Source organism: Heterodontus francisci, chromosome 6 (genome assembly GCF_036365525.1).
Source record: "Heterodontus francisci isolate sHetFra1 chromosome 6, sHetFra1.hap1, whole genome shotgun sequence".
NCBI lineage: Eukaryota > Metazoa > Chordata > Chondrichthyes > Heterodontiformes > Heterodontidae > Heterodontus > Heterodontus francisci.
The window spans coordinates 94,808,709-94,834,571 of NC_090376.1; the positions used below are offsets into that span (position 1 = coordinate 94,808,709).

Consider the following 25,863-nt stretch of genomic DNA (forward strand, 5'->3'; position numbering starts at 1 on the left):
TTCAGTTATGTACCACCTTGTCCTGCAAGAGAGAGGGAAGAGTGTCAGTGAGTGTGAAGCAATGTGCTTGGGTGATGTGTCATCGTTAAATAGCTGGCTGTGTGTACAAGCTGTGAGATGTGGGTGTGAGGCTTGCAGCAGTGTGAAGTGTGTGAGGGTGAGGTGAAGATATGGATGAGAATTATGAGTTGTGATTGATGGATATTGTTGTTTGTTGTTAGGTGAGCAATGGAGGTGTGGTGCACTGAGCAGTGAGTGAGGCTAGTGGTGCAGTTGGTAGACTGGCATTTGAAGATGCATTCACTGACCTTGACTACTCGTGTGAGATCATTGAACACCTTTCGGTTCTGCACCCTGGTCCTTGGGCCTTCACTCCTGGCATTGACCTGCACGGTTATCTGCTCCCATTGTGTTCTCAGAATTTCTCTGGAGGCTTTCTTGGTCCCAGCGACTTGAGGACCTCTCTCCATCTCCCTCACCAAACCTCGAAGCCCGCTCTCTGCCATATTGTGCCATTTCTGTGTCTCCCATATCCAAGTCACTTCTGCATTAAATTCCAGCCCTGGCTCCAGCCAGAATGCACCTCCTCTGTAAGAGGTGCAGGCTTGCTTCAAGTATGCAGACTATCTTGAACTCATGTACGCCTCGCAACACGCCCTAGTCAGGCGTGCAGCTACTCCGCAGTGAGCTTCGCACCGGCTGTATCGGAGCGATCTTCGCTCCAATTTTTGGGCCTTATCCAATTTCTCCCCCAAAATGTGCAGAGTCTGTGCGGGCTTACCACTTGCTCTTTTCTGGTTACAAACACTGCCTGTATTCCAGGGGTGAATTTGTGAACAGTTGAACAAAGCAGACAATCAGGAACTGACAGGTTGGTATTAGGAATCCAGGGGAGTATTTGAGCGCGGAAGAGCGTTTCCTAGCAACAAATAAACACCAGCGAAGCATGGCCGCAGAAGCGGGTGTGAAACGAGCTTTTACTTTCAGGCATCTGAGTAACAAGATGATCAACTTTATGGAAGATAATAAAATCAGAGATCTGTTTGTTAAATGGTAAACGCTGCGGAGACGGGTGGGTTCCAGGGGATGAGGTGATGAGAGGCTCAGTGTTCACTGAGCAGAAAGAGAACAGGGGGCGGCAGCAGGAAGTTACCGGCTGCTTCATAAAGTTAATGGTCTCATTTATTTATGTCACTAATGGATTATTATTTTTATTATTTACAGTCATCGGGCGGCCAGACAGTAGCCTCTGGATTAAGGGCTTTTAAAGAATTGGCAGTGAGACTATTTTTAAAATAAAATCACTAGCATTAGTGTTTGTGGCTGGAAACAAAAGACTGATTTGTCTTTTAAGAGCTAATGCTGAAATAGTATTATGACACGTGTTATAAAGATTTCCCCCTTTTTTTGCATTTTCCGCTCCATTAGGTCAATGCATGGAAGGATTACCGTGCAGGTTTTCAGTTTTGATCAGCACTTTCAGGCTTATGAGAAGGATAATTTTGTACGGGTAAGTGCTGTTGCGTTATTTTTCTCAAATTGTCGAACTACATATTCGCCCCATTTTTGGCACTATGATAATGTCCGGCAACAGAATTTTGTTTAGCGATCATACAATTTTGAAGAGACTTCTATTGTTCTTGTATCCAATACTTGTTTTGGGCTCATTCATATCTAACAATTTTTGTTTCTCAGACCTCAGCACAACACTGCTTTAAATATTAGCCTTTGAAATATAATTTTAAAATCAGTTGTGGTTAAGGTAATTTCCTCCTGAATGTTCTTATGAATATCAACATATTGTGAATGATCTATTACTATGATTAGGGCAAAATGTTTATAATGGCTTGGGTCAGTGGTTCTCAAACTTCTTTGTTGAAGGACCCCTTTTCAAATGGGTTGGTAATCACAGATCTCACACCCCCATCTAAATTAATACTATATAATACTCATAATATGAAAATATTGCACATAAAAAATGTTTTAATAATCTTTTTCAGAAAACAATTATTTACTGACAGATATCAGTGAGATGGGTGTTATATTCCAGAAAGCCAGTTGGTGAAGGATAGAACTGGAGCCAATCTTTAACACTTTTATAAGCATTTATTTACAGAGATACACATTATAAGCATACACCTCCTAACCCAAAAACCACAGTTTCCGTCTGTGCCCACCACCTGCATGCAACAAAATACAATTAATATACAATTAACAATGAGTGTGCCTGCTTCTTACTGCAGTATCTGTCTATACTTGGCAGGAGCATGGAGATAGCATGTCTTTGGATAGAACAGGAATCTGAGGAGAACAGAGCATGGAGAAAACACTGATGGAGCAGAGGGAGAATAGAGGCACTGGGGAAGCACAGAATAGAGCAAGCAGGCATTTCAGGGGAGCAGGAACCTGAAGAGAGCGGGAGCATTGAAAGAGCAGGGGCATAGAGTGAGGAGGAGCCTGGAGAGAGCACAGACATGGAGAGAGCAGGCATATGCGCGAGCAGGAGCCTGCAAAGAGCAGGGGCAGGGAGAGAGGCAAAGCCTGGAGAGAACACAGACATGGAGACAGCAGGCATATGGGGGCAGCAGGAGCCTGTAAAGAGCAGGGGCACGGAGTGAGCAGGAGCCGGGAGAGAGCACAGACATGGAGAAAACACAGACATGGAGATAGCAGGAGAGTGGAGAGAGAAGAGCAAAGAGAAAGCACTCGGGGAGCAGAGAAAAAGCAGGACCAGTGTCAGAGCAGAGAGAGAGCACGAGCATGAGGAGGATAGAGTATGAGAAAGCAGGAGCAGAGAGAGTGCACTAGAGTAGCAGGAGGAAGAGCAGGAGCATTGGGGGAGCAGAGCCCACCTGTGGCCATTGCTCACTGCTTACTCTTAACCACAATGCCCTCGGCGATTGCCAGTGTTGGTTACCTGTAGGGTCACCCCGGAGTCACAGACCCCCTGGACAATCTCTGTGAACCACTAGGGGTCCACAGACCCCAGTTTGAGAACTACTGTCCTATATCTGTTCAGAAACAGGCATTTTCACAGCATATGGCAGTGTTAATGCAGAATTGTACTAGGCCAGAAAATCACATCACATGATGTGTGTAGAAATTCATATGTTCCGCTGCTTTAGATCACTTGCTCAAACTATGGTAATCTGTTTTATATCCTGGAACTTTTTATCTACAAAATGACTTTATATTTTTAGCTAGTAAACTTTTACAATGGGTCCTATTGAATTTTGTGTTTTTCAAATTCATTGGGTAGAGTTTCTGCTTTGGTCGCAATCATGAAATTTCACCCAGGCTGTGCTTGAAATTATGCTCGGCTGGTTAGGTTACAGTTCAAGTTCTGTTTTTAAGAGTGGTAACCTGGTGCAATTTTATTAATAGAGCTGAAAATGAGTTTATCACCAAAAATAAGCGTTTATATAATGGTGTCAATCTTCCACCTGTGAGTAGCCTGATTTAAAATCATTCAAAATAACTTTTAAAACTATAATGAACTATTTGCTAGTTTCATTGATATACACTAGTCAGTTTCTTAGTAAATTGAATATTTTTTGATATGAAAATCTTCTAAAATGTGCCAACGAGTGCCGGTGCACCTAAGAAAATGAGCATTATTTGAAGAGACATCCCTAACCTGTGTAATTGGCAGAATTTCAGAATTTCGACCTTGGGGTGTGGACAGTTTTGTAGGCAGGGCCCGATCCATGTGAATTAAATCTTAAACCAGTGTAAAAGATAACAGAAAACACAAAAATAACTGGCTTTGCGTATAGCTATCGTACATTTAAAATTCCCTGATCTTTTGCATTGGTATGGCTGAGTTAGCCTAAATTGCTCTGGTATTGCTAGCTTAAATGAGCGGAAACTCGATCCCATAGTTCTTTGCCTTGAGTCAAATTAACTTAAGAGACCATCAGGATCTAAATGCTTGTTTCCCTGTCCCCTAATGTAAACTGAGTAAACTTTTGGAGAATAACTAGGTAGCTATTTCAGTTTGTGTGTAAGCCAATAGAATAGGACAACAACATAGAACCATAGAAAAATTGCGGCACAGAAGGAGGCCATTCAGCACATCATGTCTGTGCCGGCTGAAAAAACTAGCCACCTTCCAGCACCTGGTCCATAGTCTTGCAGGTTACAGCACTTCAGGTGCATGTCCAGGTACCTTTTCAAAGAATTGAGGGTTTCTGCCTCCACCACCATTCCTTGCAGTGAATTCCAGACACCCACCACCCTCTGGGTGAAAAAGCTTTTCCTCATGTCCTCTCTAATCCTTCTACCAATCACCTTAAATTTGTGCCCCCGGTAATTGACCTCTCCATTAGAGAAAACAGGTCCTTCCTGTCTACTCTATCTTGGCCCCTCATAATTTTGTACACTTCAATCAAGTCACCCCTCAGCCTCCTCCATTCAAGCCCTGGCAACATTCTTGTAAATCTTCTCTGCACTCTCTCCAGAGCAATTATGTCCTTCCTGTAATGTTTTGAGCAGAACTGTACACAATACTCCAGCTGTGGCCGAACCAGAGTTTTATACAGTTCCAGCATTACATCCCTGCTTTTGTATTCTATACCTCAGCCAATAAAGAAAAGTATTCCATATGCCTTCTTCACCACTCTATCGACCTGTTCTGCCAACTTCAGGGACCTGTGGACATGCACTCCAAGGTCTCTCACTTCTTCTACCACTCTCAATATCCTCCTGTTTATTGTGTATTCCCTCGCTTTATTTTCTCTCCCCAAATGCATTACCTCACACTTCTCTGGATTGAATTCCATTTGCCACTTCTCCGCCCACTCAACCAAACCATTTATAACATTCTGGAGTCTACGGCTATCCTCTTCACTATCAACTACACGGCCAATTTTTGTGTCATCAGCAAATTTTACAATTTATATAAATGACTTAGATGACAAGACCGAAGGTATGGTTGCTAAATTTGCTGATGACACAAAGATAGGGAGGTAAGTAACTTGTGAAGAGGACATAAGGAGGCTACAAAGGGCTATAGATAGGTTAAGTGAGTGGGCAAAGACCTGGCAAATGGAGTATAATGTTGGAAAGTATGAAATTGTTCACTTTGGCAGGAATAATCAAAAAGAAACATATTATCTAAATGATGAGAGATTGCAGAGCTCTGAGATGCAGAAGCATCTGGGTGTCCTAGTGCATGAATCGCAAAAGGTTAGTATGCGGGTACACCCATAATTAGGAAATCTGGAGAATGTTATCGTTTATCGCAAGGGGAATTGAATACAAAAGTAGGGAGGCTATGCTTCAGCTATACAGGGCATTGGTGAGACCACATCTGGAGTACTGTGTACAGTACTGGTCTCCTTATTTAAGGAAGGATATAAATGCGTTGGAGGCAGTACAGAGAAGGTTTACTAGACTAATAACCTGGAATGGGCAGGTTGTCTTACGAGGAAAGATTGGACAGGCTAGGCTTGTATCCGCTGGAATTTAGAAGAGTAAGAGGCGACTTGATTGAAACATATAAGATCCCAAGGGGTCTTGCCAGGGTGGATATGGAAAGGATATTTCCCCTTGTGGAAGAATCTAGAACTAGGGGTCACTGTTTAAAAATAAGGGATCGCCGATTAAAGGCAGTGATGAGGAAGATTTTCTTTCTCTCAGAGGGACGTGAGTCTTTGGAATTCTGTTCCTCAAAAGGCATTGGAAGCAGAGTCTTTGAATATTTTTAAGGCAGAGGTAGATAGATTCTTGATAAGCAAGGGGGTAGGTGGTTATTGGGGCTAGGTGGAAATGTAGAGTAATCCGTTCAGCCATGGACTTATTGAATGGCGGAGCAGGCTCGAAGGGCCGAGTGTCCCTTACTCCTCCTAATTCGTATGTTCGTATATATGTACCCTTTGTTTCCTGTCACTGAGCCAATTTTGGATCCAACCTGCCACATTCCCCTGTATCCCATGGGCTTTCATTTTACTGACCAGTCTGCCATGCGGGACCTTGTCAAACATATTCTGCAGAGTGGAACAGATTGTTAGAAGAAAGACTTGCATTTATATGGTGCCATTCATGACCTTAGGACATCCTAAACAGCTTTACAGCCAAACAAGTAATTTTGAAGTGTAGTTGCTGATGTAGGAAACACAGCAGCCAATTTGCGCACAGCAAACTCCTACAAATAGCAATGTGATAATAACAAAATAATCTTTTTTAACTAGTCGGCAAACTCTCCTAGTCTTCTTTGAAATAGTGCCCTGGAATCTTATATGTCTAACCAAGAGGGCAGATGGGACCTTAGTTTACTGTCTCATCTAAAAGACGGCAACGCTGAGAGTGCAGCACTCCCGCAGTACTGCACTGCAATGCCAACTTAAATTTTGTACTCAAGTCTCTGGAGTGGTTCTTGAACATTCAACCTTCTGACTCAGAGGTGAGAGTGCTTCCAATGAGTTACAGCTGACATTAATCTCTGCATTAGCATTGATAGCAACAACAAAAAATAGACCTGCAGGAATTTGGGAATTGAGTGCGGGAGTGGGACTGACTGGATAGCTCCGTGGAACGTCAGCATGGACCCGATGGGCCAAATGGCCTTCTGTGCCGTAAATTACTCTAAATGGAACAAAATGCATTTATATAGCACTTTATTACATTACCGGAATCCCATAGCACTTCACAGCCAATGACTTACTTGTGAATTGCAGTCACTGCTATGTAGACATATGTCTAGAAATATATGATAAATACATTTAGCTTATAATTATTGTATCATTTTATTGAATGTATTCATTTTATGTGTTTAACCCTGTAGGCATTTTTCCAGGATCCAAATGTTATGGCTAATCTGAAAGTACTCTCAGCTTTATCTTGTGAATGGGCCACACTAGGTATGATTAGCATTGTATGTTACTGCTGTCAAAGCTGTTTCAGGGAATAACACCAATTAACACCAATTGGTTAATTTAAATGTCATTTGATTTAAATGGTAGTCTGAATTGAATACCAAATTGCTGCAAACAATGCACAAATTAAGATTACTTTTCTCAATTTTAAAATACTGTAAAAGACAGATAAGGGAGGCTATTCCAGCTATTTAGCTCATCAATTCTGATCGCCTAAAGTCCTCTCATTGTGGCATCAAATTGATTCTTAAATGATTCCATTTTCTACTTGTACTACTGTACCTGAGAGCCCATTCCATATGTTGACCACTGTTTGTGTGAAAAAGAACTTTCTGATAACAGTTGTAAGTTTATATTTTACTAGTTTAAACCAGTGATTGCTTGTTCTGCTCTCACAGTTTAATTTAAACTATTTTGTTTAATTTACCCTTTTCTGTACTATCAATCTTGTATACTGAAGGGCCCTTGTTTCTCCAATCTTTCCTCATATTTAGACCTCTGAGACAATTTTGTTGTCCAGAAGTACACACATTACTCAAGGAATGGTCTGACAGTTTGGTCGTGACTTTGTCTAGTATGTATTCTACTGTTTGGCTCTATACTTTGTCATGAAAATGTGCTCTGCTGATGATTTTTAATTCATTGGTTGGAAACCTAAATTAAACTTTTTAAAGGAAAGCTGGAATCCTAAATTCAACTTTTAAAAATGCAGCAGCTAAGATGGCCACCGCAATTTGCATTGAAATACCTGACATTCCAAGGTATTGAGGTGGAGACGCATGTCTGAATAGCCCTCATCCAGAACCATGGCTTGAGCAGTTTGAATGCTACCTGGTATCGCTTTCATTAGCAAGCCACTCAAAGCCTTCTTGGAACATTAACACTAGTGGAGACAAACCTCAAGGGGTAATCATTGAAACAGTAAGACCTGAGAAAGATCGCAATTCTTAGACTTAGATCTCATTAAAATGCAAAAGAGAATACACTGGGAGAATCAAGTGACATGCTCCCCAGTCTGTGTGAAAACTTGGAGCATCTTTTGAACACATCAGACAAGCATCTGAGCTAACAAATGCAGGAACCCAGTGGGGCTGTCTCTCTCTCTCTCCCCAGGTAACACTAAGTTCCAAACCCTGGCTGTGGGTGACAAAACATAAAAGCCTGTCATTGCTGCGGACAGAGACTCTAGGGAGAAGACCATTTACGTCACTGACTGCAAGAATACCCTGAACCAGGTGGCCACCTTTACCAACCAGAAACTTCAAGACCACAAATTCAGTCGGAAGGCAACTCAGTTACCAGATTCCACAGACTGTATACCATTTTATTTGTTTTGGACCCTAATCCAACCAAACTATCCTTCTTCACTCTGTAGCCTATTTGTGTGTGTGTGTGTGATTCTCCTGTGTATGTGAGTGTCTGTGTTTGCATGTTTGTGAAAGTTAGAGTGTAGTTTTTTTTTTTTACTTAGATTGGGTTTTGATTTTTTTAGTACAATAAACTAACCTCTTGTTTAAACTCAAGAAAACTTGTCCGATTGGTTCTTTTATGTTCAGAGGACCTAAAAGGGTTAAACACTCACGGAATTGGTTTGTGCATTCACTGTTTGAAAGAAATAAACCCTGTTGCGGTCAAACCAGGAGAGGGACAAGAGGGAATCTTTTGACCCTTCCTCACTTGATCGTAACAACTTCAACATTCTGTTTTCTTTGCTGATTGTGGCTTTGGATTGGTTGGGCGTTTTGAGCACCAATACTTAATCTGTATCAATTTCAGTGCCATTTATGGAGCATGTGAGCTGCCCATTTTTCCTTTCAATGTGCACTTTTACAAATAAAGCTTTATCTACATTTTTCTGCCTCCTGACATACTTTGTCTATTCATTCTGTAATTTTTAAGGTGCCTCTTCCAATTCCTCTGCCTCATAGTTTGGTATATCTGCAAATTTAATTAATTAGCATTTAATTTCTCTGTCCAAATCATTAGCGTGAATTACAAACAGTAATGATTCTAAAACTGATCCCTGGGACACCCCACTTGATATTACCCTCATGCCTCTTGTTAATAGAATTTCTTTAATTGTACCTATTGTTTTATACCAATTATATGAGTTTTGTGTGCCAAACTGCATAAGCAGCATGTGATAGACAGAGCTAAGCAATCACATAACCAATGGATCAGATCTAAGCTCTGCAGTCCTGCCACATCCAGCCATGAATGGTGGTGGACAATTAAACAACTAACTGGAGGAGGTGGCTCCACAAATATCCCCATCCACAATGATGGGGGAGCCCAGCACATCAGTGCAAAAGATAAGGCTGAAGCATTTGCAACAATCTTCAGCCAGAAGTGCCGAGTTGATGATCCATCGCAACCTCCTCCTGAAGTCCCCAGCATCACAAATGCCAGACTTCAGCCAATTCAATTCACTCCGCGTGATATCAAGAAACGACTGAAGACACTGAATACTGCAAAGGCTATGGGCCCTGACAATATTCCGGCAATAGTATTGAAGACCTGTGCTCCAGAATTTTCGCCACCCCTAGCCAAGCTGTTCCATTACAGCTACAACACTGGCATCTACCCAGCAATGCGGAAAATTGCCCAGGTATGTCCTGTACACAAAAAGCAGGACAAGTCCAACCCGGCCAATTACCACCCCATCAGTCTCCTGTCAGTAAAGTGATAGAAGGCGTCATCGACAGTGCCATCAAGCGACACTTGCTTAGCAATAACCTGCTCAGTGACGCTCAGTTTGGGTTCCCCCAGGGCCACTCAGCTCCTGACCTCATTACAACCTTGGTTCAAACATGGACAAAAGAGCTCAACTCAAGAGGTGAGGTGAGAGTGACTGCCCTTGACATCAAGGCAGCATTGGACCGAGAATGGCACCAAGGAGCCCTAGCAAAACTGAAGTCAGTGGAAATCAGGGGGAAAACTCTCCGCTGGTTGGAGTCATACCTAGCACAAAGGAAGATGGTTGTGGTTGTTAGAGGTCGATCATCTGAGCTCCGGGACATCACTGCAAGAGTTCCTCAGGGTAGTGTCCTAAGCCCAACCATTTTCAGTTGTTTCATCAATGACCTTTCTTTAATCATAAGGTCAGAGGTGGGGATGTTCGCTGATGATTGCAAAATGTTCAGCACCATTCGCGACTTCTCAAATACTGAAGCAGTCCGTGTAGAAATGCAGCAAGACCTGGACAATATCCAGGCTTGGGCTGATAAGTGGCAAGTAACATTTGCGCCACACAAGTGCCAGGCAATGACCATCTCCAACAAGTGAGAATCTAACCATCTCCCCTTGACATTCAATGGCATTACGATCGCTGAATCCCCCACTAACAACATCCTGGGGGTTACCATTGACTAGAAACTGAACTGGAGTAGCCATATAAATACCATGACTACAAGAGCAGGTCAGAGGCTAGGAATCCTGCGGTGAGTAACTCACCTCCTGACTTCCCAATGCCTGTCCACCATCCACAAGGCACAAGTCAGGAGTGTAATGGAATACTCTCCACTTGCCTGGATGGGTGCAGCATCAACAACACTCAAGAAGCTCGACACCATCCAGGAAAAAGCAGCCCACTTGATTGGCACCCCATCCACAAACATTCACTCAGTCCACTGCCGAAGCACAGTGGCAGCAGTGTGTACCATCTACAAATTGCACTGCAACAACGCACCAAGGCTCCTTAGACAGTACCTTCCAAACCCATGATCTCTACCACCTAGAAGGACAAGGGTAGCAGATGCATGGGAACACCATCACCTGCAAGTTCCCCTCCAAGCCACACACCATCCTGACTTGGAACTATATCGCCGTTCCTTCACTGTCACTGGGTCAAAATCCTGGAACTCCCTAACAGCACTGTGGGTGTACCTACCCCACATGGACTGCAACGGTTCAAGAAGGCAGCTCACCACCACCTTCTCAAGGGCAATTAGGGATGGGCAATAAATGCTGTCCTGGCCAGCGATGGAATTTTATTTTCTTAAACAAGTCAAGAAAGCTGGTCAAGCAGGATCTTACTTTGCAGAATCCATGTTGACTGCTGTTAATTAAGTTATTGGACAGATAATTATCAAGTTTACACTTGATAAATTTCATTATTTTACACAGGCATTCAATAAGACTGATGGGTCGCTTATTCCCTGGCTCTGATTTGCATATTGGTCTGTTTCCAATCTATTAGTAACTCCCTAGTGTCTAGTGACAACTTTATAATGATTTGACAATACCTTATAAATCTCTTCCTGGTCTCCTTTAGCATTCAGATTGGCCCTCGTGATTTATTTTTTGAACCCTTTTAACCTTCCATTAAATTTATGTTGAAGTAATTAATTTACCTGGGATAATCTGTTTGGGCAAGACATAATACCTCCCTTGTGAATATTTGGAAGCTGTAGTCATTCAGAATGTTTACTACTTTGTGCTCATCCTCTATCTCAAGCACATTTGTATCTATTCTAGTTCTCCTTTCACTGCCCACTTACTATTGAAATACTGAAAGAACTGCAAATACTGTGATACTTTGTGTCTGCAGCAATGCCTTTTCTAGATCATTCTTTGCTTATCTGATTTTTTTAAAACAATGTTTTACATGTTCCTATATTCATCCCAGTGAACTCCATTCCTTTCTCCTTCCAGGATTTGTAGTCAGTTTTGTATCAGGATGATGGTTTTTTAACTTCTGCACTTGCCAGCCTGTGATTTCTGCTCATTATAGTTAATGGAAGGAAAGTCACGTGATAGGGAGTGCAGAAGGAGAAAAACATTTCTGACAGTAAATACAGCCTATATACTTCTCAGGTTAACTGTAAATCTGGCAAAAGGCCACCACCTCTTGTGTTGCTGACTGTTCCTTTTGGGCCTCCTTATCTCAAGAGACAATGGATACGCGCCTGGAGGTGGTCAGTGGTTTGTGAAGCAGCGCCTGGAGTGGCTATAAAGGCCAATTCTGGAGTGACAGGCTCTTCCACAGGTGCTGCAGAGAAATTTGTTTGTCGGGGCTGTTGCACAGTTGGCTCTCCCCTTGCGCCTCTGTCTTTTTTCCTGCCAACTACTAAGTCTCTTCGACTCGCCACAATTTAGCCCTGTCTTTATGGCTGCCCGCCAGCTCTGGCGAATGCTGGCAACTGACTCCCACGACTTGTGATCAATGTCACACGATTTCATGTCGCGTTTGCAGACGTCTTTATAGCGGAGACATGGACGGCCGGTGGGTCTGATACCAGTGGCGAGCTCGCTGTACAATGTGTCTTTGGGGATCCTGCCATCTTCCATGCGGCTCACATGGCCAAGCCATCTCAAGCGCCGCTGACTCAGTAGTGTGTATAAGCTGGGGGTGTTGGCCGCTTCAAGGACTTCTGTGTTGGAGATATAGTCCTGCCACCTGATGCCAAGTATTCTCTGGAGGCAGCGAAGATGGAATGAATTGAGACGTCGCTCTTGGCTGGCATACGTTGTCCGGGCCTTGCTGCCATAGAGCAAGGTACTGAGGACACAGGCCTGATACACTCGGACTTTTGTGTTCCGTGTCAGTGCGCCATTTTCCCACACTCTCTTGGCCAGTCTGGACATAGCAGTGGAAGCCTTACCCATGCGCTTGTTGATTTCTGCATCTAGAGACAGGTTACTGATGATAGTTGAGCCTAGGTAGGTGAACTCTTGAACCACTTCCAGAGCGTGGTCGCCAATATTGATGGATGGAGCATTTCTGACGTCCTGCCCCATGATGTTCGTTTTCTTGAGGCTGATGGTTAGGCCAAATTCATTGCAGGCAGCCGCAAACCTGTCGATGAGATTCTGCAGGCACTCTTCAGTGTGAGATGTTAAAGCAGCATCGTCAGCAAAGAGGAGTTCTCTGATGAGGACTTTCCGTACTTTGGACTTCGCTCTTAGACGGGCAAGGTTGAACAACCTGCCCCCTGATCTTGTGTGGAGGAAAATTCCTTCTTCAGAGGATTTGAACACATGTGAAAGCAGCAGGGAGAAGAAAATCTCAAAAAGTGTGGGTGCGAGAACACAGCCCTGTTTCACACCACTCAGGATAGGAAAGGGCTCTGATGAGGAGCCACCATGTTGAATTGTGCCTTTCATATTGTCATGGAATGAGGTGATGATACTTAGTAGCTTTGGTGGACATCCAATCTTTTCTAGTAGTCTGAAGAGACCACGTCTGCTGACGAGGTCAAAGGCTTTGGTGAGATCAATGAAAGCAATGTAGAGGGGCATCTGTTGTTCACGGCATTTCTCCTGTATCTGACGAAGGGAGAACAGCATGTCAATGGTCGATCTCTCTGCACGAAAGCCACACTGTGCCTCAGGGTAGACGCGCTCGGCCAGCTTCTGGAGCCTGTTCAGAGCGACTCGAGCAAAGACTTTCCCCACTATGCTGAGCAGGGAGATTCCACGGTAGTTGTTGCAGTTACCGCGGTCACCTTTGTTTTTATAGAGGGTGATGATATTGGCATCGCGCATGTCCTGGGGTACTGCTCCCTCGTCCCAGCACAGGCATAGCAGTTCATGTAGTGCTGAGAGTATAGCAGGCTTGGCACTCTTGATTATTTCAGGGGTAATGCTGTCCTTCCCAGGGGCTTTAGTCACGTTATATCTACTCCATCACAAAGGTGAGACCAGCAATACTTAGGCAGTTTGGCCAAGTAAATTTGCGTTGTGGCACAAACCATGGGCTGGATTTTAAGAGCCCGCCGCTGCCTTCGGTGGAGAGCAAAAAAGGGCCGCACGCTGCAGAGCTGCTGCAATCTCCTGTGCAGCGGCTCATTTAAATAGTCAGAGCGGCCCACCCAACCCCCCAATCATGTGGAGGGGGGGCGGTCTGTCTGACACTGACAATGGCGTTAGCTGCCTGTGTGCAGGAGCTGGCACCATCTTTAAAGGGCAGCCAGCCCTGCCAGCTAATTTACATTTTTAAAGATACATCCCCCCAAAGTGTATCAAATAAAATCTTAACACCCTTTGGTCCCCAAAATAATTACATTAAGTATTTGCTTTTCCTCCCCCCCCCCCCCAAAACACTGAACTTTTAAATCTGACCTTCGCCCACCCCCAGACTGTGCAAAATTTAAAGTTCACCCCTTCCCACCGTCCCCTACATTTATTTGACCCCCGTACCCCCCCCCCCACCCCCACACTACAGATCTTAACACTCCTCTCTCCCCACCAGTGTCACACCGGATTTCCCCAGACAGGGAAATGAAGGCCTGGGAGTGGCAGCTGCCGCACTGAAGATTGTGGCGGGCCCAGAAGATTGGAGTGTATTTAAGTTTATTCATTTTATTGATTTACATATTGAAATTCAGGTCCCATCGCCCAGCAGCAGGGGGGGCTACCACAGAGCCTTGCCACCACTGGGAGGATCGGGCTGAGACCTTCCGGCGTCAAGCTCTGTTACGGGTATCTGCCAGAACAATCTTTGGGCACCCCCTGCCACAGAGCCCGACATCAGGGGCCTGGTAAAATCCAGCCCCATATGTGAATTATGTGAAATATGTACGGTAATGCATTGTTAAAAAATTGTGCACTCTGAGCATTATAATTTTTATCCATGTAATTATTGCTTATAGTGACATCTGCAACATCCTGGCAGAACCTCCTTTTCATTAAGCATAAGGCATTGCTGATCAATTGTATTTACATTTATTTTTGTTCCCAATTTTTCAAAATTTTTTTGCACACCAAATAGGTTCCCCAGCTGATTATGTGCAGCTTATGTGGTGGCACACCTCTAGCAGTACCACCCTTGAACTGACTGTTTACGGTGTGCAAGAATGGCCATGAGATGTTGTGTACTGCAGAGTGTGCCACCTCTGATGGCACAGCCTAAACTGGAAATTTGCTGAGTGAACAACTGCAGGTGTGAGCCTGCATACTTGCACTTCATGTTGCCGTGTGCTGTTGCATCAATCAGTATGCTCTGTCGTTTACTTGCAGGGTAAAACAACTGTTCACGATGAAATCGAACACATAACTTTGAACCTATGTAAATATGGGAAATGTATTTATATGTTTCCATTTATCTTTAATTCTGTATTAGTAGGTACAGAAGTTAAGAAAATAGAGGCTGAAGAGGTTCCCTGCAATCAACTTTCAATGTTATTCTTTGACTGTTTGTACACTGAAGGGATCGTACGAGAAACAGGACATATTACCAAGTGTTTGGATGAATTCTATGAGGATTTTACTATCTCTGACCAGCTTCAACAGGTAAGAGATTCATGGAACACAAAATGTCATTTTGTGTTTATGGCATCAATGTACAAAATTAATTCATTTTAATAGTGTAAGGGGATGTATTGCTATCTATTTCCTCCTTCAAAATGCTCCTTAAAACTGACTTCCTTGATCAAGCCTTTGATCATTTGCCACATGTGACCTTATGTGGTTCAGTGTCAAACAATGTTTGATAACGCCCCTGTGAAGCATCTTGGGATGTTTTACTACAGTAAAGTCACTATATAAATATAAGGTGGTGGTGGTGTTAATGTTTGAACAGAGAGGGGGAGAAAGTTTAATAAGGCTCTTTAGTGGGCGCTGGGATCACAATGCGCAATTACCCATGCCTGATGGAAATGATGCAGGCAGCACGCAAACTTTGTGCTGCCTGCTCAACTCCATAATTGTGGCATGCAGCCCAGTGCTAAACACACTGCTCTATGGCTGCACGCTGAGCAGGGGGCCCAGTTTCACTGGGGGGCTAGCACTAATTGATGCTAGCATCTCTTAGTTTCATTTTGGCTGCAGCAGGTGTTGGAAGTGGCTGGGGGAGAGACTCTGAGTAACAAGAAACCTTAGCAACATGCCAGAGAGAGGGCTTTGAGGTCCCAGATGCAGTGCAGGAGGCCTTAGTGCAGGTGATGGAAAGGAGGAGAGAGCTCATCTTTCCACAGGAGACCAGGTGGTCCTCCAGACAAGCACTTAGAAGGGAACAGGAACAGACAGCCATAGAGGTCCATGCCAGGTATCTGGCCTCAATGATTTGGATGCAGGACTTGGAAAAAGTTCAATGAGGTCACACGAATGGTCAAGGTCAATGACTGCATCTTCAAATGCCATCTCAGAACAAGTGCACAACCGCCCTCATACACTGCTCAATGCACCACACCCCATCAATCACCCATCAGCAAACTCTAGTAATCAGGACTCATGCCTAAAATGCATATGCTCCACCTCACCCACACACATTTACCAGTGCTGCAAGCCTCAGGCTCACATGTTCTAGCTTTTACATACAGCTGTCCGTTCAGCTCTGCAGGAACATCGCACACATTGCAATACACTCACTGACACTCTTCCATCTATCTTGCAGGACAATGTGGCCCATAACAGGAGGGAGCAGCAAAGAACCAGCAAGGGACAGGCACGACAGCATGTCCTCAGTCCCTTGGAGGAGACAGTGCTCAGCATTATTGGCATTGTTGTCACTGAGGCTGAGGCAACCGCCAATGTTGAAACCATCCAAGATGTTCCAGTCTTATGTACCTTCTTAAATCCCCCTGCACCCTCAACCCGCAATCTGGTATGATGTATAAACTGCAAATGGTGTAACTATGTACTTCTTGCTTTCTGCCCACTCCCCCTTTCCTCACCCCCAACCCTCTCCTTGTGCATTTATTCCTTCAGATACCCAAGAGTTACCTCCTGGCCAGCCAGTGGTGTTTGAGGATAAAGACCCAGAGGAAGAGCAGACCTCTGAGGAAGAAGCACAGTCACTTGACCGGATACTCGCAGCCACCAGCACAGATACTGAAACTGCACGTACCTTAGAGGGTAGTATAGATCTGCACATAGTGTGTCACTGAGCACAAATGGACATCAGCAAGGCCAGGGGAAAGGATAGCCTGTGTGCTAGCTCCCCAGGGGGCAAGGTGGCAGATGAATTCTACAGCAGAGGACTCAGATGAGGACTAAAATGGGGCAGCATACAGGAAAAGGCTGATGCACATGCACACCAAAATGCTTGGTGCATTGGCAGACCTACTACAGAGCATGGAGGAGTCCAGCTCCATCGTGACACAGTTCTTCATGCAGAACTTGGAACCCATCCTCTCCAGCGTGGAAGTGGTGGCCAACTCCATGAGAACACTTGCTGATCCAGCCATGACATAGCATCTGATCGCTGATGTCTCAGCTTCCACTCAACGTCTGAGTGCTGCAGTGAAAGCTCAGATTGAGGTCATGAGATCTCTTCTTGTTGCTCTATAAGCCCGGCTTAGTGCTATGCAAGCTCAGACTGCTGCAATCATGACTGCAGATACCAATGCTCAAAGGGACTTCTAGGGTCTCACAGCAATCCAGTAATCTTTGCTCCAGCAGATTATTAGGCTTGCTGAGGCACCACCCAGGAGAATGGCAGAGCTCCATGGTTTACAAACCTGTTGTCTTCTGTCAGGATGTCAGCGCTTGTGCTCCCACCACAGCCACACTGCCAATCCCCTTGCTGTTGCCTGTCAGCCAGCCATCCCAGACTGCTACTGCCCATGCCAAGGTGGTGCAGTCCCAGAGCTGCTCAAGAGTGTCTTGCAAGGCCATCTACAATCCACCCCATCGAAAGTCAGTAACATCCCACCTGCTAAGCTGCAGCCACTGGGCTGGCATTAAGTAGGAACGCTAGGCCAGAAAAAGGCACCCACAAGACAGGCAATAAGGGAAAGCACATGGGTGAATATTTGAGTATGGTATGTATTGCTAGAAATGTTGTTGGATAAAGTTAGTATGGAAAGGTTGTTTTGTGGTTTTCTTTTATTTCAGGATCTTGGTCAAGAGAAAACTGTAATCGTCTGTGACAAAGGGAAGGCAAGGTGGGGAAGTATAAAGCAATATTGATCTGGGAACTTTTTCAGGGCAGCTGGAATCTGGTGAGATGCTCATGGACAGTCCACCAGAGCGATGATGTCCTGGATGCTTCTTCCTCTTCCCCCACCCCCGCCCAATTCCTCCTCCGTTTCTTTTTTCTCAAATCATAGAATGGTTACAGAACAGAGGGAGGCCATTTGGTCCTTTGAGTCCATGCTGGCTCTGTGCAAGAGCAATTCAGCTAGTCCCACTTCCCAGCCCATTCCCCACAACTCTGCAGATTTTTTTTAATCTTCAGGTGCTTATCCCATTCCCTTTTGAAATCCACAGTTCACCACCCTCTCAAACAGTCCATTCCAGATCCTAGTCGCTCGCTGTGTGAAAAAATTTCCTCGTATCTCCTTTGGCAAAAGAACTAATCACCTTAAATCGCTGTCCTCTGGTTCTCGACCCCTCTGCCAAAGAGAACATTCTCTTTATTGACAAGGACCAGACTCCTCATGATTTTGAGCACCTCTATCAAATCTCGTCTCAACCTTCTCTAAGGAAAACATCCCCAACTTCTCTAATCTGTCCTCGTAACTGTAGTCCCTCATCCCTAGAACCATTCTCGCAAATCTTTTCTGCACTCTCTCTAAAGTCTTCATATCCTTCCTAAAGTTAGATGCCCAGAATTGGACACTCTTGGTTGGATTTTCCCGCAGGTTTTGGGACCCCAATGCTGGGACCAAATGGGAGGCCCGAGGCCGCACTTGCCAGTAGCAAGACTGGTGGCATAACCTTCCGGGAGACGGCCTCCTAATTGGTTGCCTCCACATTTGCTGTACTGTTAAGGATGGTTGGCGGGCTTCCGATGCTGCAGGCCAAATCAGAGGGCCAGCAGCTCTGGAACCCTGGCAGCCCCACTAGGAGGCGCCCTCGCTGGACAACACAGAAGGGCTGCACTGAAGACTCCCGAAGCCAGTAGGGACATCAGGATAGAAGGGAAACATCTCCACAGGCCTGTTAACTGATGGGGCTGAGCCCTTTCATCACCACAGCCCTTTCATCACCACAGCCCCTTCATTGCGGCAGGGAGCCTCCAGCTCCAATAGTCCCCTGGCCTGCTGCCGAGAGGCTGCCGCCAACTCAATCAAGGCAGCCTCCTCAGCACATGATGTGGAGCTGCTCCAACATCGGTAAAATACCAATGTTGGCTCAAAATGGCACCTAAGTGTGGGCTTAACTGGACCAATCTGCTGCCCGCCTCCGTGGAGCAGGCTGCCATCCTGGTTCTCAGCCCGCCCCTGGAATTATCCCTTGGAGGCAGGAATGCATTGAGGAGCCATCCTGATTCAGCTCCTCCCCTATTTTCCCAGCCCCCTTGCCTCCAACTCATCTCCACCAGGCCAGGAAAATCTAGCCCAATACTCCAGTTGAGATTGATCCAGTGATTTATAAAGATTCATCATAATTTTCTTACTTTTGTACTTTATGTCTCTATTTATAAAGCCTGGGATCCCATACGCCTTTTTAACCACTTTCTCAACCTGTTCTTCCACCTTCAACGATTTGTGCACATATACTCCCCATTCTCTCTCTTCCTGCACCTCCTTTAGATTGGTGCCTTTGAGTTTATATTCCCTTTCCTCATTCTTCCTACCAAAATGAATCGCTTCACATTTTTCTGTATTAAATTTCATCTGCCATGTGTCCACCCATTCCACCAGCCTGTCTATGTCCTCTTGAAGTCTATCACTATCCTCCTCACATTTCACAATACTTCCAAGCTTTGTGTCATCTGCAAATTTTGAAATTGTGCCCTGTACAATTCGTAATTTAGGAAAGATAGGCAAAAAGGAAAAGGAGGTGGGGTAGCGCTCTTAGTAAGGGATGACATCAGTACATTAGAGAGAGAGAATCTTAGATCAAAGGATCAAGATATAGAATCAATTTGGGTGGAGCTAAGAAACAGCAAGAGGCAGCAAACATTGGTGGGAGTTGTTTATAGGCCATAAAACAGTGATGGTAATGTTGGGCATGGTATAAATCAGGAAATTAGAGGTACGTGTAACATGGGTAATATAATAATAATAATGGGTGAATTCAATTTACATATAGACTGGGTATTTTTATTTATTTTAGAGATACAGCACCGAAACAGGCCCTTCGGCCCACCAAGTCTGTGCCGACCAACAACCACCCATTTATACTGACCCTACAATACTCCCATATTCCCTACCACCTACCTACACTAGGGGCAATTTACAATGGCCAATTTACCTATCAAGCTGCAAGTCTTTGGCTGTGGGAGGAAACCGGAGCACCCAGCGAAAACCCACGCGGGCACAGGGAGAACTTGCAAACTCCGCACAGGCAGAACCCAGAATCGAACCTGGATCCCTGGAGCTGTGAGGCTGCGGTGCTAACCACTGTGCCGCCCATAAACCTAATCAGCACTAAGGCTGTGGAGGAAGAATTTCTGGAGTGTGTACGAGGTGGGTTTCTGAAGCAGTACATTGAAGAACCAACTCGGGATCGAGCTGTTTTAGATTTAATATTATGTACTGAAAAAGGACTAATTAATAACCTTGCTGTAAAGGAGCCTTTGGAAAATAGTGACCACAATATAATAGAATTTTACAACAAGTTTGAAAGTTATATCGTTCATTCTGAAATTAGGGCCTTAAATCTGAACAAAGGAAACTGTGAAGGTATGGGGGCAAGTTGTATGGTGAATTGGGAAAATACACTAAAAGATTTGATGGTAGACAGGCAATAACTACTATTTAAAGAAGTATTATGTGGTCTACAACAAATATACATTCCTCAAAGACACAAAAAACCAACATGAAAGATGAATCAACCGTGGCTAACAAAAGATGTTAAAGTTTGCAATAGATCAAAGGAAGTGGCTTATAAAGGTGTCCCAAAGATTGGGAGCAATTTATAATCCAGCAAATGATGACCAAGAAACTGATAAAGAAAGGGAAAAGAGAATATGAATGCAAGCTAGCGAGAAACATAGAGGCTAACTGTAAAAGCTTCTTTAGGTGTGTGAAAAGGAAAAGATTAAAGCAAGGACAAAAAAGTGATTCCATTACAGGCGGAGACAGGAGAATTTATAATGGAGAATAGGGAAATTGCAGAGAAACTAAACAATTACTTTGTGTCTGTCTTAAGGAAGGAAGATACAAAAAAATCTCCCAGAAATACTAGGGTATTTGTGAAAATGAGGAACTGAAAGAAATTAGTATTAATGAAGAGGTACTACTCCAAAAATTAACTGGATTGAAGGTTGATAAATCCCCTGGACCAGATGAGCTACATCCCAGAGTGTTGAAGGAGGTGGCGAGAGATAGTGGATGCATTGGTGGTTATCTTCCAAAATTCTATAGATTCTGGAAATGTTCCTGCAGACTGGAATGTAATAAATGTAAACCCACTGTTTAAGAAAGGAGGGAGAGAGAAAACAGGGAACTACAGACCTGTTAGTTTGACATCAGTGGTAGGGAAAATGTTAGAAACTTAAAAAATAATGATATTATTGGTTTGACAAATCTATTGGAGTTTTTTGAGGATGCTACTTGTAGCATAGATAAAGCAGAACTAGTGGATGTGGTATATTTGGATTTTCAGAAGGCTTTTGATAAGGAGATCAGTAAACAAAATTAGAGCACATAGAATTGGGGGTAATATACTGGTATGGATTGTGAATTGGTTAACAGACAGAAAACTGAGAGTAAGAATAAATGGAATACCACAAAGATCAGTGCTGGGTCCACAGCTGTTCACAATCTACATAGAGTCATAGAGAGATACAGCACTGAAACAGGCCCTTCGGCCCACTGAGTCTGTGCCGACCAACAACCACCCATTCATACTAATCCTACATTAATCCCATATTCCCTACATAAATGATTTGGATGTGGGGACCAAATGTAATATTTCCAAATTTGCTGATGATACAAAACTAGGTGGGATTATAAGTTGTGAGGTGGGTGCAAGGAGGCTTCAAGGATACTTGGACAGACTAAATGAATTGGCAAGAAAATGGCAGATTGAATATAATGTGAATAAGTGTGAAGCTATCCACTTTGGTAGAAAAAAAACAGAAAGGCAGAGCATTTCTTAAATGGTGAGAAGTTGGGAAGTGTTGATGTCTAAAGGGACCTGGGTGTCCTTGTTCATGAGTCACTAAAAGCTAGCATGCAGGTGCAGCAAGCAATTAGGATGGCAAATGGTATGTTGGTCTTCATCGCAAGGGGTTTTGAATACAGGAGTAAAGAAGTTTTGCTGCAATTGTATAAAGCCTTGGTGAGACCGCCCCTGGAGTACTGTGTACAGTTTTGGTCTCCTTATCTGAGGAAGGATATACTTGCCTTAGAAGGAGTGCAATGGAGTTTCGCCAGACTAATCCCTGGAATGGCGGGATTGTCTTATGAGTAGAGATTGTGGAAACTGGGCCTGTATTCTCTAGAGTTTCGAAGAATGCGAGGTGCTCTCAATGAAACTTAGAAAATTCTTACAGGGTATGAGAGGATAGATGTAGATAGGATGTTTTCCCTGGCTGGTGAGTCTAGAACCAGGGGACATAGTCTCAGAATAAGGAATAGGCAATTTAAGACTGAAATGAGGAGTAATTTCTTTACTGAGTGTGTGGTGAATCTTTGGAATTCTCTACCCCAGAGGGCTGTGGAAGCTTAATGATTCAGCATGTTCAAGACAGAAATCGATAGATATCTGGATACTATTAACAGGAAGGTGTATGGGGATAGCACGGGAAGGTGACGTTGAGGTAGATGATCAGCCATGATCTAATTGAATAGCTAGTAGGCTCGAAGGGCTGAATGGCCTACTCCTGTTCCTACACCCAAGCCTAACTCATTAATATAGATCAAAAACAGCAGTGGTCCTAGAACTGACCCATGGGGAACACCACTTTATACCTTCCTCCGTTCTAAAAACAACCATTCACCACTACTCTCTGTTTCCTGTCACTCAACCAACTTAGTATCCATGTGGCCTCTGTCCCTGTTGTTCCATGGGTTTCAACTTTGCTGACAAGCCTGTTATGTGGCACTTTATCAAAAGCCTTTTTCACACCATATCACCCAAATTACCCTCATCAACCCTCTCTGTTACCTCAATAGTTAAACACAATTTGTCTTTAACAAGTCTTAATTAATCAACCCTTGTCCAAGTTACTCTTAATTTTGTCCTGAATTATCATGTCTAAAAGCTTTCCCACCACTGAGGTTAAATTGACTGGCCTCCACTTGCTGGGTTTATCTTTCCATCCTTTTTTTGAACAAGGGTACAACATATGCAATTCTCCAGTCCCTTGGCACCACCACCGTATACCTAAGGAGAATTGAAAAATTATGGCCAGTACCTCTGCAATTTCCACCCTTAGTTCCCTCAGCAGCCTCAATGCATCTGATCCGGTCCTGGTGACTTATCAACTTAGGTTTAAAGAAGAAAAGGTTGGGATTTATTAAACTTAAACCCTAATTCAGTTAACACCTATGGATACACAACGCGCCCATGCTAGCATGCATACGCGATAGACACATGCAGATAGAGAAGAACAGAGCAGAAGAAATAAAGTGAGAACATTTGAGGCAATCTTTGAAGAGAGCTTTTGTTACAGATCTTCAAGCTTGAGTCCTTGATTGTAGGTAGATCTTGCTTTTCATTGGGGCCCAGTATTCTTCTTAAACCTTGTTCGCTGTAGGACACTTTTCTCTCTTGGGGTTCATGTGTCTTCAGTGGATTTGGAGTTTCGTGAGAAAGAGATGGGAGCAGACAGGAGAGGCTGTGGTGAGCCAGCCAGGAGAGGTCTTTTCAGTCCAGGAGCAAACAGACACTCTCAATTCAAAAGCATTTGTACAATTCAGAAAAACCAGGTTGCCAAGCAGGCTAGTCACATGACCAGCTGGTCTGACCACGTCTGTTTGTGGATTCTCTGGTCTTCGCCGACCATAGAATGTCTCTTCTTACACACAACTGGTGCTCAAAGTCCATTGTTGGTTAAATTGGATAAGGAAAATAACCCCTTTGTCTCCACAAGCACTGTTTGTTAATATGCAAATGTCTTTCCAGCCAAGGGCCTGGTAATTTTTTTTTTTAAACAAGTCCTTTCTTCAGCAACATTTTTCAAATCAATGTTCGTATGACGCAATTAATATGCCTCATTCTTGGCAGTTGGGGGTCTAGCATGACACTTGGTAAAGACAGATGCAAAATACTCATTTAGTATCCTCCTGAGGTGGTCACTAAAGCCCTTGTGGCAGGGGTTGCACCCTCATGATGACCAGGTTGTGGAGGGTGCAGCAGACCACCATGAATCGGGAGACACGCTCTGGTGAGCACTGGACGAGTCTCCCCAAGTTGTACAGGCAACGGAATCATCACTTCAGGGTGCCAATAGTCTACTCCAAGATGTTCCTAGTTGCAAGATGGCTATCACTGTAGGAGTGCTGTCCACATGTGATCGGCTGGATGGAGGGGAGTCATCAGCCACCTTTACTGTGGGTAGCGCTACCCCTTGGTTTGAAGTGGTGGCTCAAAGATAGCAGGAATAGCTGACTGGCACAGAATGAAAGTATTGTGACTGCTGCCAGGATAGTGGGAATTTACCACTCACTGCATGTGCAGGGACCCTTTGCAGTTGCAGAACATCTTGTTGAGATGTGACGCCCACAAAACCATGTGCCTACAGTCGATGACTCCCTGCACACTGGAAAGTCTGCTATCTTGAAAAAGCTACATGCCCACTCCTCCTGCTTCTGTCGGCTTAAAGAGAAGACAATAAAGTCCCCTCTCTCAGGGCCTTTGTAACCTCCTGGATGCAGTGATTGTCAGCGAACTGACATATGTTGGCAATGTCGCCAGCTGCAGCCTGGAAGGATCCTCTGGTGTTGAATTTGAGGCCCATAGTGACTTTGATGGCCACTGGCAGCATTGTCCTCGCCCTACTCTGTGGCTGTAGGTTCAGTTGAAGGAGGTGACGCATTTCTGTGGCTACCTCCTTGGTGAACTGTAGCCACTGCAGACACTGCTCGTAGCTGAGGTGCAGGTAGGACAAGTATTCTCTGAAGACCCTAGGTCGGGAAGGCCTCTGCTGAGGGCCCTTCTCCTCCCCCCTCTGCAAATAGATTCTCCTCTCTGCTGCCTCTGCTCCATCCTTCGATCATGCTGCAGCCCAAGAGGAAGTCCAACTATAGCCCTCTTTCTGACTATATGACTATAAGTGGTGTGCTCAGACACCTTTCAAAACTACACCACTCCTTCCAAAAGTCCAATACCACTCAGGTCTGACTAAAAGAATTTCTGTCAACTCCTCCAACAACACAGTACCTCTACTAACTCTGCAGCAGCAAAAAGAAAGTCAAAAGCACCTTACCTAAAAGTTGAATGGTGATCACTTTAAATAACCTTGTGGGGAGGAGTGGAAGATGTCCCTCGTGCAATCTGCACTACCTGAAAGCCTCCTGGTCCCGTATGGGTATTGGACCTCTCACCAGCTGTTCACCTCTTGCACCAAGGCCTCCAGTGCTGCTTTGGAGATCCTTGGAGCCCACTCTCTGCCATGTTGTATCTTGTAACTTTCCCAGATCAAACTCACTCTAAGAATGACTTCCAGCATCTGATCCAGTTAAAATACACTTCCCTCTTCAGAGGTACAGGCTGGATTTAAGTAGTGCAGGCTAACTTGAACTTGTATGAACCTCTCAAGATTTTGCACTCCCTGCTCAGGTATGCAGCTACTCAACAACGTGCTTAACTCTGGTGCTTGCAGAAACCATTTAAATGAGCAAGCAAAGTTTGCGTGCTACCTGCATCATAAACAATGGGCATGGGTTAATCACGTATTGATGTCCCCGTACCTGTTATTGGGCCTTAACTAATTTCGTGGCCAATCAGTTTAGTAGTCATGCAAACTCACACTTCACTTCAGTAATTTACTTTCCTGTTCAATCCCTTGTCTGCTACTCAACATTCTGGCCACAAAGTTTGGCTCCTTAGCCCTGCTGGTTTTGGTGCTATGTGCTAATAGTTAATTATGTTATTAAAGGTAAATGGTTAATTATGTTAAAAGTAAACAGCTGAAGGGCGTTCTTCAATTAAGGATATGAAGTGAGTATAAGGAGAGCCTGTTGGACATGAGTTGGTTGACAGAAGG

The 25,863-nt window shown here is 44.3% G+C and overlaps 1 protein-coding gene across 4 annotated transcripts in view; it reads left to right on the plus strand.

The window, feature by feature from the left end:
• The first annotated feature begins 941 nt into the window (after positions 1–941).
• cfap300 (cilia and flagella associated protein 300) overlaps positions 942–25,863 on the plus strand; it is a 78,457-nt gene continuing 53,535 nt past the window's right edge. The window contains exons 1-5 of one of the 4 annotated variants that reach the window (XM_068034077.1): positions 942–1,053; positions 1,429–1,510; positions 6,785–6,860; positions 14,938–15,107; positions 19,821–20,096. In XM_068034077.1, coding sequence (XP_067890178.1) covers positions 947–1,053; positions 1,429–1,510; positions 6,785–6,860; positions 14,938–15,107; positions 19,821–20,090 — 705 coding nt within the window. In that variant the 5' untranslated portion in view covers positions 942–946 and the 3' untranslated portion in view covers positions 20,091–20,096. Of the gene's footprint in view, positions 1,054–1,128; positions 1,176–1,428; positions 1,511–6,784; positions 6,861–14,937; positions 15,108–19,820; positions 20,097–25,863 lie in introns of those variants that run through there. The other 3 variants (XM_068034075.1, XM_068034076.1, XM_068034078.1) reach the window with 3 other exon arrangements.